General features: G+C 44.8%; 1 protein-coding gene across 1 annotated transcript; it reads left to right on the forward strand.

Annotated features, from left to right (window-relative positions):
* Positions 1-208: 208 nt before the first annotated feature.
* LOC129702286 (lysozyme g-like) lies at positions 209-10,647 on the forward strand. Its single transcript, XM_055644001.1, has 6 exons — positions 209-949; positions 3,638-3,693; positions 4,897-4,983; positions 6,708-6,904; positions 9,667-9,805; positions 10,327-10,647. The coding sequence occupies exons 2-6, from the start codon at positions 3,687-3,689 to the stop codon at positions 10,458-10,460; spliced, it is 564 nt and encodes a 187-aa protein (XP_055499976.1). The 5' UTR covers positions 209-949; positions 3,638-3,686; the 3' UTR covers positions 10,461-10,647.
* The last annotated feature ends 2,641 nt before the right edge of the window (positions 10,648-13,288 follow it).

The following is a 13,288-nucleotide window of genomic DNA, read 5'->3' on the forward strand; positions in this document are numbered from 1 at the left end:
TCTCTTGGCAATGTAAGCTGGCAACATTAACTAACCCTGCAGCAATCTCCGGAAGTGGTGGCGCTGTTGAACAGCTGCGGCTCGCCTGCAGTCCGTCTGTTTTTACTTTTTTTTTGTTGTTTTTTTTTTTTGTTTTAGTTAAATTTTAGTTTATTAGGTTGTGTTATGTGTGGGGGGTGGGGTGGGGGGGGGGGTAAAACATGTTTTTTTGTTTTCTTTCGGGGGAACGCGACTCTTTTTGTTGTATCCCTTCTCTGCCTCCGTCTGCGCTGAGGCCTAATGGCGGAGCTGGCGGCCTCCAACTGCGACTGACCTAGAGGCTCTGGAAGCAGATCCAGCCAGGACTCACCAACGAGAGGCTGGCCGAATTTGGAGCTGTGGCAGCATTCCGGTGGCGGCGGCCCGACTTGGGGCAGAGGCGGCATTCCGGTGGCTGAGGTGGCGTTCCGGCCGCGGGCCAGTGGATGACATCAGTGGGAGCTCGCAGGTCACAGGTTGGTGACCTGTTTTTACGGAGCTCCCGCGGCAACAGCTGCATCCGCTGGACTGGAGGGCGGCATCTTCGGCAGCTTCGATCACCCCGGGCCACGGAGCTTGAACCGGCCCGTTCGCGGAGCTCGGTTGAGCCGCGGGACTGACTTACCATCGCCCGGTGGGGTAACAACATCGGAGGCTTGGATCGCTTCAGAGCAGAGGGAGAATAAGGAGGGAAGAGACAGAGACTTTAAGACTTTTGCCTCCATCACAGTGAGGAGGTGCCTGGTGAACTCACTGTGGTGGATGTTAATTTGTGTTGATTGTGGGATTTGTTATTTATTATTATATGTATGACTGCAGGCAATGAAATTAGATAAAAGAAATGGCATAGTTTACAGGAAATGCATTTTTAGTTTCATTTTCAGTTGAAGAGATACGCAGCTTACATTGAGCAATCCAGTCAAGGCTGCCGGTAAGTTCAGTCATAATTTTCTGCTACTGTAGGCATTGATGCTAACAGTTAAAGTTTTACAAAGATGTTGCCAGGACTTGAGCTATGAGGAGAGATTGAGCTTTATTCCTTGGCGTGCAGGAGGATGAGGGGTGATCTTATAAAAGGGTACAACATCATGAGAGGAATACATGGGCCCAGTCTTTTACACAGAGTAAGGGGATTAGGAACCAGAGGGCATAGGTTTAAGGGGGGGGTGGGTGGGTGTGTGTGTGTGTGTGTGTGTGTGTGTGTGTGTGTGTGTGTGTGTGTGTGTGTGTGTGTGTGTGTGTGTGTGTGTGTGTGTGTGTGTGTGTGTGTGTGTGTGTGTGTGTGTGTGTGTGTGTGTGTGTGTGTGTGTGTGTGTGTGTGTGTGTGTGTGTGTAAAGATTAAATAGGAACCCGAGGGGCAACTTCTTTACACAAAGGGTGTTAGGTATATGGAACAAGCTGGCAGAGGAGGTAGTTGGGGGTAGTTCATTTACAATTGTAATTGAATTCTCTGCTGAGGTCTATAAAACTTTGGTTAGGCTGCATTTGGAGTATTCCGGTCACAACCATTACAGGAAGGATGTGGGGCCGTTGAAGAGGTTATTTTGGGATGGCACGGGAATGCAGCGGTAGAGTTGCTGCCATATAGCGCCAGAGACACAAATCCAATCCTGACTGAGAGTGCTTGTCATAAGGTCATGTGAAAGGAGTAGAATTAGGCCATTTGGCCCATCGAGGCGCTTTCAATCTCCGCCATTGTCTGTATGTTCTGAGTTTGTACATTGACCCTGTGACCTGCGTGGGTTTACTCTCCAGGTCTGGTTTCCTCCCACACTCCAAAGACACACAGGATTGTAGATTAATTGGCTTGGTGTAATTGTAAGTTGCCCCTAGTGTGTGTAGGATAGTGTTCGTATCCGGGGAACGCTAGTTGGCATGGACTTGGTGGGTCGAAGTACCTGGTTCCGTGCTGTATCTCTAAACTAAACTAAACCGAAGATGTTTACCAGAATAATATCTGAATTAGAGGGTATTCTACAAGGAAACTTTGTATAAACTTGAATTGTTTACTCTAGAATACCCAGTCTGGCATGGCCTGCCCAGAGTAGACTTGATGGGTCGAATGGTGTAATTCTGCTCCTATCACATGACCTCATGATCAATATCCCCAGGCTTGGCATATCTGATGTGTTGTGCTGCTCCAAGAATTTAATTGTTACTTTTTGGGACATGTGACAATATAACACTCTTGACATCATGTTTGTTGTGGACACTGTGGGCTGAAGAGCCTGTACCTGTGCAATATTTTGCTGCATTTGATGAGTTTGCCAAGATAACCAGGCCAGTGTGTTCATTCAAATCAGCAGCGGGCAGAAAGATATGTTGATAGTTTATTCAATGTAATTAGGCTGGTTTAAATGTTTTAGTTGTGTGTGTGTGTGTGTGTGTGTGTGTGTGTGTGTACTTTTGCTTTTATGAACAAGGCACAGCGGTAGAATTACTGCCTTAAAGTGCCACAGACATTGAGTGCAATCCGGGTTTAATTCAAAGGCAGGTGATACTAGTGTAGATGGGTCATGTTGGTCGTTGTGGGCAGGTTGGACCGAAGGGCCTCTTTCCACGCTGTACGACTCTATGACTAATACAAAGTGCTAAGAGCAGTCGCTACTTAAATGCAGGCCACAGTGCTGCCATCTTTTACACAGCAAGCCCTCATAAACAAAAGCATGGGAATAACCAAATCCTCAATATCCTTTAATGATAATATTGAAGAAGGTACTCTTCTTCAGAATCGGCCCTTTTGAGATGTCACCTCAACTGCCGAGGCCAGGTGGGTTTCTCTTCAATGACCGCAACCAATTCACCAAAGCAATTATAGTAAATTGCCACTTCCCTTCAAAACAAGTTGTGCAAATTAAAACTGACAGTTTCACAGACATTTTAGTAACCTCCTCCCTGGGGGAGTTTCTGAGTTAAATGAATCTTCCTGTTCTGTGGTTCATACCAGTCGAATAAAATCAGAATAAGATGCAAATTTTTGCATTGATGTTTAGTTAAATGTAGTGTGCAAAATGAAGCGTACATAATTGTGAGAGGAATAGCACAGAGTCTCTTGCCCAGGGTAGGGGAATCGAGAAACAGGGGACATGGGTATAAGATGAGTGGGAGAAAGATTTAATAAGTACCTGAGGGGTAACTATTTAACACAAACGGTGGTTGGTGCATTGAACAAGCTGCCGGAGGAGGTAGTTGAGGCAGGTACTATAGCAAAGGTTAAGAAACATTTAGGCAGGTATGCGGAGAGGAAAGGGTTAGAGGGATATGGGCCAAATGCAAGTTAGTGGGAATAATGTAGATGGGGCGTTGGTTGGTGTGGACAAGTAGGGCCGGTGGGCTTGTTTCCACGTTGTGATTCTAAATGAGCCTTCGTATCTCCCACTGTTGATTAGGTGGGATGACTGTATTCTGGACTGTCCATTGTAAAGTTCTAAAGTTAGGCTGGTAGCAACATTTCATTAAATAGATTAACAATAATTGTTATATTGCTACATTTCTTGACAATCGCTGGTAACATTCCTTTCATATTGCATAACCTGTTGATCATGTGATTTGCTTAGATGAATTGACTCATTGATGTTAGCTTTTATATAATGGGGTGATTATCTGGCATTTTTTCAGATCTACATTTGGCCTGCCTTGACGATCAGGTGCAGCAGCTGTGTGCACCATGACACGTAAGCTTTTCTTCTCTCTCTCTCTCTCTCTCTCTCTCTCTTGTCCCCTTTCTTTCCCTCTCTCTCACTTTCCCACTCTCACTCTCCCCCTCTATCACTCTCTCTTTCCCTCTCTCTCTCTCCCTTCCCCCTCTTTCTCTCTCCACTTCACTATCTTTTTCCCCCTCACTCTCTTGCCCGTTTTCTCTTTCCCTCTCTCTCTTTCCATCTCTCCCACTTCCCACTCTCTTTCCCCTCTCTCTCCCTCTCATTCCCCACTCTCTCACTTCCCCCCCTCTTTCTCTCTTTCCCCCTCTCTCTTTCTCTCTTTATTTTGCCCCCTCTCTCTCTTGCCCCCTCTCTCTCTATCCCCTGAACCCCCTCTCTCAATCTACCCCCCTCTCTCTCTCTTTTTTGCTCTCCCTCTCTTTGCCCCTCTTCCTCTCTCTCTGTTTTTCCTTTCTGATTTGTTTTCAAAGTTGGTGTCTCAAATCAACATCGGAATGTAAAAATGTAATGAGTTAGATTCCAGGGAATGGGCGGAGGCTAATGTGGAGTATAAATAATAGCAGACAACAGTTAGCAATGTTTCTTAGTTTCTGCACTTTCTTGACATTTCATGAATATAATGTTTATGTTGATATTATTGCAATGTTAATATAGATAGCTGTTGTGCCGCTCCTGTGCTCCAGGGTTTGAGGGATTGGAAAGTGTCCCTTGACAATCCAAATTCAAATGCAGGAGGCTTGAGGCGTGATCTTACAGAGGTGTATCAAATCATGGGGGGAATAGATAGTGAATGTACAGAGTTACCCAGGGTTGGTGGAGCAAAAACAAGAGGCTCTATGTTTAATGTCAGAGGAACAAGATTTAATTGGAATTTGAAGGGCATTTTTTTTACTCATTGGGTGGTGGGTATATGGAAGCAGCTGCCAGAGAAGGTAGTTGAGGCAAGTAATATAACAACATTTAAAAGACACTTGGACAGGCACATGGATAGGAAAAGTTTAGAGGGATCTGGGCCAAAAGCGGGCAAATGGAGCTAGTTAGAAGGGTCATCATGCCGGGCATGACCAAGTTGGGCTGAAGGGCCTGTTTCCATGTATCTGATGCTATGGCTTTATACGTGATACAATGAAAGGTGGGGGGGGCGGGGGGGTTAATTAATGTTATTTCTGCATCAGATGTGTTTGCCATTTGAGGATAACGTGTGTATTTTACTAGGATATACTACCTATGGTGATATTACACAGGTTCAGACAACAGGAGCTTCCCAGACAACTGCAAATCAGGACAATCTAAATTACAGTGGTAAGCGAGTGGAATAATTAATTGATGAATTGCCAAGTTGTATGTGTTCTCCCTATGGGGTTCCTCCGGGTGCTCCGGTTTCTTCCCACATCCCAAAGACATGCAGGTTTGTAGGTTAATTGGCCCTCTGTAAATTGTCCTTAGTGTGTAAGGAGTGGATGCAACAGAGGGATTCTGATCTTTTGTGAATCGAGACAATGACAAATTAGCTCTAAATTGGCCGTTCATTTAAATGTAGGTGACTAACTGTAGATACCTCCTACTCCATCACACAAACCAACCGCCCTTCCATTGACTCCATTTATACTTCACGCTGCCTCAGCAAGGCCACCAGCATTATCAAGGACGACTCACACGGTCACTCCCTTCCTCCCCTCTCCCATCAGGCAAGAAGTACAGAAGTGTGAAAACGCACACCTCCAGATTCAGGGACAGTTTCTTCCCACCTGTTATCAGGCAACTAAACCATCTTATGACCAACTAAAGATCAGTCTGGAGCCACTATCCATGTCATTGAAGACCTTTGGACTATCTATGATTGGACATTAGATTGACTTTAGACAGAGTAACTCAGTGGGACAGGCAGCATCTCTGTAGAGAAGTAACGGGTGATATTTTGGGTTGAGACCAAATGCAGACAATCTTGTTTTACTATCTTGCACAAAACATTATTCACATTATTCCCTTTATCATGTTTCTGTACACTGTGGCTCGATTATAATCATGTATTGTCTTTCCACTGATTTCTTAACACAGAACAAAATCTTTTCACTGTACATTGGTGCACATGACAATAAACTAAACTCAGACTTACCCCTCCCACCTTTATTCCGTCCTCTGGCTTTGCATTTCCTGCAGCTTCTATTCTTATCTCACACTTTTTGTCTTTTCATCACTGGTCTTTATCCACCCATCTGCCAGACCAACCCGCCCCTTTCCTATATCCACCTATCACTGATAGGTCATGCTTTGTCCTACCTCAACTTCCTCCAGCTTTCTCACACCATCCCCCCCCCCTCCCCCTCCTCCCTCCTCACCACAATCAGTCTGAAGAGGGTCCCGACCCAAAACATCGCCTGTCCATGTTCTCCAGTGATACTGTCTGACCCAATGAGTTACATTTTGTGAGTGTTGTGTGCAGTTATGGGCACCGTATCTGAGGAGGGATGTGCTGATGTTGGGGAGGCTCCAGAGGAGTTTTACAAGAATGATCCCGGGGATAGTTGGGTTCACCTACGATGAGTGTTTTTCAGCACCAGGTCTTTACTCACTGAAGTTTAGAAGGATGAGGGGACACATTGAAACTTACCATATAGTAAAAGGCCTAGATAGAGTGGATGTGGAGAGAATGTTTCCACTAGTGGGAGAGTCTAGGACCAGAGGCCATAGCCTCAGAATAAAAGGACCTACCTTTAGAAAGGAGATGAGGTGGAATTTCTTTACTCAGAAGGTGGTGAATCGGTAAAATTCATCGCCACAGACAGCTGTGGAGGCCATCACTGGGTATTTTTAAAGCGGAGACTGATAGAATCTTGACTAGTAAGGGTGTCAATGGTTACGCAGAGAAGGGTTGAAAAGGACAGATAGATCATCCATGATTGAATGGAGTAGACTATTAACGAGCCCAATATCCTAATTTTGTGCATATGACATGAAGTGATGAACTTTCTGTGTTGTATGACTTGAGTCTATGACTTTTGCTTCCATTTTGTTTCATCTCACAGGTGTTGCAGCCTCTCAAAGGCTGGTCAATACTGACCTTCAGCGGTTGAACCAGTACAAGTCTTTGATCAAGGATGTTGCCGATGCCAAGGAAATCGATGCGGCCCTCATCGGCGCCATCATGTCCCGCGAATCCAGAGCGGGCAACTGCTTGCAAAATGGCTGGGGTGACCATGGCAACGCCTATGGCCTAATGCAGGTAGAAACACGTCTCTTTTCAACGCAGCAAAGAGAAAACTTTCCCTTTGACACTGATCGGAACAGTCGCAGCAAAGCAGCACAGTGTTGTTTATTGAGCGATGACACAGGCCCTTCAGCCCATCATGTCCATGCCAGCCAATATGCCCCATCAAAGCTAGTTCTATTTGCCTGCATTTGGTCTATAACCCTCTAAAACGTTCCTATCCATGTACTTGTCCCAATGTCTTTTAAATGACTTTTCACACAGAGAGTGGTGAATCTCTGGAACTCTCTGCCACAGAGGGTAGTTGAGGCCAGTTCATTGGCTATATTTAAGAGGGAGTTAGATGTGGCCCTTGTGGTTAAGGGGATCAGGGGGTATGGAGAGAAGGCAGGTACGGGATACTGAGTTGGATGATCAGCCATGATCATATTGAATGGCGGTGCAGGCTCGAAGGGCCGAATGGCCTACTCCTGCACCTAATTTCTATGTTTCTAAATGGTGTTACAGTAGCTGCCTCAACTACCTCCTTTAGCAGCTTGTACCATATACCCACATCTTCTGTGTGAGAAAGTTGCTCCTCGGGTTCCTATTAAATCTTTCCCCTTCCTAGCTTAAACCTTTGCCTTCTGGTTCTAGATTCCCCTACTCTGGGTAGAAGTATGAATTCCCAATGATTTTTTACACCACTCAAAGATACAATTCGCAGCCCCTCTTAGTAGTGTTCTGTGCATTCAAAAGTAGAGCTAGAGTCCCAGGTTCGACCCTAGCCTAAGGTGCTGTCTGTGTGGAGTTTGCATGTCCTGCCTGGGTGCTCCAGTTTCCTAGCAGGTCCAAAACCATGCTGGCAGTGAGGTTAATTTGCCACTATAGAGGGCTATATGACTCTACGACTCAAAGTAATAATATTGGCAATGCTAGAATTAAATTAAACAGAACGTGCAGGACAGTCATAATGTGTTGGTTGAAACAGTTAATCATTCAGATGGTATTAAAAAAACAAAGTGCAGGAAAAACTCAGCACATCTGTGGATGGAATACACAGGCAACGTTTCTAGACAGGACCCTTGTTCAGACTGATCAAAAAGGCTTGAAGAACAGTCCTGACCTGAAACAGCATCTGTCCATTCCGTCCACAGATACTGCCCGAGTACCTCCAGCACTTTTTGTTTTAAACTTAAGTTTAGTTGCAGCATCTGCAGTTCCTTGTGTCTCCATCTTGACAATTCGAATCATTAGCCCTTCCACTGAAATAGGAAAAATTGACCCCTTTTCCAGATTTCTTACCCGCACTACAAGGACAGGAGAGCAGAAAACATTCAAATTCTGTTCCTATCACTTATGAACATGAGCTGGACGAGCTGCTGCCTCACAGCACCAGGGACCAGGGTTTGATCCTGACATCAGGTGCTGTCTGTGTGAAGTTTGCACATTCTCCCTGTGAAAGGGTAGCTTTCGTCTGGGTGCTGCGTTTTCCTCCAACACTTCAAAGACATACTGGTTTGTAGGTTTTCTGGTTTTGGTAAAAATTGGCCCTAGTGCGTAGGATAGTGTTAGTATATGGGGATTGTCATTTGGCACGGATTGGGTGGTCGGAAGGGCCTGGTTCCGTGCTGTATCTCTAAACTAAACTAAACTCCTTGTGCTTCCTAACACCCAATTTATATCGCCCCACCTCCATGTCATCTTGCATCTGACACCTCTCTCCTCCCCACAGCTTCACTTTGAGAGTTATATCCTCTCTGCTCTCCGCCCCACACCCCCCCCCCCCCCCCCCCCAGCCCCCTCCTCAAGATCCAAATCCTTGACCAGTTTCCATCCACAAAATGTACTTGACAGATATATTCTTCCAGCAATTTTTGGTTCTGTTTTGGATTGCTGCAATTTAATTTGTTTTCCATTGCTGATATTTGGAGGGTTTTACAGAGACAGCATTGCTGGTATCCAGCACCTTGAGATTTCTGCTGCTAATTCCCAGAAACCAAAGGATAACAAATACAACATCAACTGAAATCGCCTCCTTTCAGAAATGTACATACATGGAACAACATTGCCCTCTATTGCCAAGGGTCTATACTGCAAAAACTTTCTATCTGATGGGAACATTCAGAATGGAAGGAGGCCATTTAGTTTCTTTAGAACCAGTTTAGTTTAGTTTAGTTTCGGGATACAGCGGGGGAAACAGGCCCTACGGCCCACGGAGTCCGCGCCGACCAGCGAACCCACATTATCCTACACACACTAGGGACAATTTGCAATTTTACCAAAGTCAATTAGCCTACAAACCAGTACGTCTTTGGAGTGAGAGAGAAACCGGAGAACCTGGAGAAAACCCAAACAGGTCACGGGGAGAAAGTACAAACTCCGTTTGGAAGGCACCCTTGGTTAGGATCTCTGGCACTGTAAGGCAGCAGCTCAATTGCTACGCCCCCATGCCGCCATAGAGGATGGAAACAGGCTCTGCCCAATGTTGCTGTACACTAGTACAATAGTTGCTTATCTGGAACAGCATAGAGAGTTGCCGCGTTCTAGCACTCTCTCTCCGATCTCTCATGAGGACGGCGCAGTGTCAAAGCGGTAGAGTTGCTGCCTTACAATGTAAGAGACCTGGGTTCGATACCAACCTCAGGTGCTATCTGTACGGAGTTTGCACCACTTCTACCACTGCAACTTAGCACAACTAACTTTAGAATCATCTTATGATCGTTTCTCAGTTTAACAGCATTGCAATGAGAAATGAATTCCAGTTTAAGGCAAAAAAATTGTTATGTCTATTTCAGGTTGACAAAAGGCATCATAATATAAAAGGAAGTTGGAACAGCAAAGAACATGTTATGCAGGCAACGCAGATCCTGATAGATATGATTCATGCCATCGGGCTGAAGTTTCCAAGCTGGACAAGTGAAAAGCAACTTAAAGGTTTGTGCTTCTTTTTTGCTTTAATGCCGCTGACATCTGTGGAGGCCAAGTTATTGGATATTTTTAAGGCGGAGATGGACAGATTCATGATTAGTACGGCTGTCAAGGGTTATGGGGAGGAGAATGAGGTTGAGAGGGAAAGATTGATCAGCCATGATTGAATGGAAGGGTTTTCTTGATGGGCCGAATGGCCTAATTCTACTCCTGTGACTTATAATTCTACTCCTGTGACTTATAAGTGATTGGAGCAGAATTAGGCCATTCGGCCCATTCAACCATGGCTGATCCATCTGATCCCATTCTCCTGCCTTCTCCCCATAGTCCCCGACACCCTGACTAATGAACATGTATATTGTATTGACTTGATGGACAGCATGCGAAGCAAAGCTTTCCTCTGTACCTCAGTACACGTGACGGCAATAAACCTAAATCCAAAACATTCAAGTTAGTCTATTTTATCATATTAAGGTCATGTGTTTATAAATTGCTGTTGCTGTTAACATTCTGTCTGTTTACAACAGGTGGGATTTCTGCCTACAACATGGGACCAGGCAACGTTTCCAGCTATGCGGAGGTAGATAGTCATACAACAGGCAGAGACTACTCCAATGATGTGGTTGCACGTGCTCAGTGGCTGATAGACCAAGGGTTTTAGTTGTCACAGCTCAAGCAGCTCATCAGTTTGTTCTGTCTAAAATAACAAAACTTAAATCACTGCAGCTGCAAAAATGTCAGTATTCAAATTCTTTTTTTTTCAGTCTTTCATTTCATCAATAAAATCAATTCAAATTGTAACATGATGATTTTAATCTACAGAAAATTAAATGCAAAATGATAAATAATATCCACAGCTTGAATATTTCTCATTATAAAACCTTCCAGAGTCTTTTTTAGCTTAGAGATGCAGCACAGAAACCTGACCCTTCAGCCCACCGAGTTTACGATGATCATCGACCCCATTCCCACTAGTTCTTCCAAGTTATCCAACTTTCGCATCCACTCCTTGCACACTTGGGGCAATGTACACAGGCCAATTAACCTGCAAATCTGCACGTCTTTAGGATGCGGGAGGAAACCCAAGTGGTCACCAGGAGATAGAATAAGTGCTGGAGTAACTCAGTGGGTCAGGCAGCATCTCTAGAGACAAGGAATAGGTAGCGTTATGGGTCGAGACCCTTCATCAGACTGGTCAGCGAGAGAACTGTTGATTAAATGCATCCTTCCTATTTGCCTTAGCTTCTTTACACAGCGAGTTCCACAATCAGACCGCATTGTGAATCAAGGTGAAACTCCTGAACTCACTTGTGGATTTATTTGGAGACTATCTTCACAGTTCGACAACCTCCTACTTCACTACCAGTTCAAAAATCTTTCCTTTGACTGTCTTGTTCATATAACCCCATTGATAGACCCTTCTGTAATGTCGTTAGTGAGTTTCCTCTCAAAACGTAATCTTTTATTTGAGAGATCAATAAAAGCTAAAATATATACCACAGGTTGAACACGGACTTTCCGGCACCCTCAGTTCCAGAGCCTTTCTGGATTATCCATTGAAACAACAATACATCCTTGGCCCATTGATCCTTCCTGTGTCTCCAAAGCACCATAGAGTGCCAGAAACTTAAATAAAACAAATGTAAAATGTAAACTCAATGTGGATGGAATGACCTGTCGACCCATCCCCAGCTCACACCCTCTTCCCGGCCGTTTAGTGTCCCAGCTTCCGACCCCACACCCGAGTCGCGAGGAGCACCAGCGAGCCTTTCTTCATCCATCGCACAGTCTGGTAAAAGGGAGAACTGCAGGTCCTGGTTTAAATCAAAGATGGACATAAAATGCTGGAGTAACTCAGGGGGTGGAAGGTGAGGACAATGGGGAACTATCCTTGTTACGAATGGGGGGGGGTGGGAAGTAAGAGCGGAGACGCAGGATATCGAGGAGACCCTAGTGAGAGCCTCATCTATAATGGAAAGGGAACCTGCGTTTCCTGAAGAATCTCCGATGCCCTGGTATGGAACACCTCATCCTAGCGCAATCGTGCTCGACTAATCTTCTGGAATATTTTGAGGATGTAACTCGGAAAATGGATAAGGAAGAGCCAGTGGATGTAGTGTACCAAGACTTTCAGAAAGCATTTGATAAGGTCCCACATAGGAGATTAGTGGGCAAAATTAGAGCACATGGTATTGAGGGTAGGGTACTGAAATGGATAGAAGATTGGTTGGCAGACAGGAAACAAAGAGTAAGGATTAACAGGTTCCTTTCAGAATGGCAGACAGTGTCTAGTGGGGTACTACAAGGCTCGATGCTGGGACCACAGCTATTTACAATATACATTAATGATTTAGATGAAGGGATTAAAAGTAACATTAGCAAATTTGCAGATGACACAAAGCTGGGTGGCAGTGTGAAGTGTGAGGAGGGTGCTATGAGGATGCAGTGTGATTGGGATGGGTTGGGTGAGTGGGCAGAAGCATGGCAGATGCAGTTTAATGTGGATAAATGTGAGGTTATCGACTTTGGTAGCAAAAACAGAAAGGCAGATTATTATCTGAATGGTGTCAAGCTAGGAAAAGGGGAAGTACAACGAAATCTGGGGGTCCTTGTTCATCAGTCACTGAAAGTAAGCAGCAAGTACAGCAGGCAGTGAAGAAAGCTATTGGCATGTTGGCCTTTATAACAAGAGGAATTGAATATAGGAGCAAAGAGGTCCTTCTGCAGTAGTACAAGCCCCCTAGTGAGACCACACCTGGAGTATTGTGTGCAGTTTTGGTCTCCAAATTTGAGGAAGGACATTCTTGCTATTGAGGGAGTGCAGCGTAGGTTCATAAGGTTAATTCCTGGGCGGGACTGACATATTTTGATAGCAAGGAGTGGCTGGGATTGTACACTCTGGAATTTAGAAGGCTGAGAGGGTATCTTATTGAAACATATGATTATTAAGGGATTGGACATTGCTGGAGGCAGGAAACATGTTCCCAATGTTGGGAGGATCCAGAACCAGGGGCCACAGTTTAAGAATTAGGGGTCAAGCCATTTAGAACAGAGGTGAGGAAAAACATTTTCACCCAGAGAATTGTGAATCTGTGGAATTCTCTGCCTCAGAAGCCAGTGGAGGCTAATTCTCTGGATGCTTTCAAAAGAGTTAGATAGAGATAGCGGAGTCATGGGATATGGTGAGAAGGCAGGAACGGGGTACTGATTGTGGATGATCAGCCATGATCATATTGAATAGTGGTGCTGGCTCGAAGGGCTAAATGGCCCTATTGTCTAACATGCAATCTCCATAGCACATAGTCAGAATCTAACCTGTGTCTCTAGCGCTATAAGGCGGCAACTCTAGCGCTGCGCCATTGCGTTTGAAGCGGAAACCATTTGGTGTTTTTTTGTAAAGTTGTTTTGAGTTAATTTTCTGTATAATATAAATACAGTAACAGAGGATGTAAAGAGAGATAGCAGGAGGACTACAAGGCTGGATGAATA

This window comes from Leucoraja erinacea, chromosome 12, assembly GCF_028641065.1.
Source record: "Leucoraja erinacea ecotype New England chromosome 12, Leri_hhj_1, whole genome shotgun sequence".
Taxonomy (NCBI): Eukaryota; Metazoa; Chordata; class Chondrichthyes; order Rajiformes; family Rajidae; genus Leucoraja; species Leucoraja erinaceus.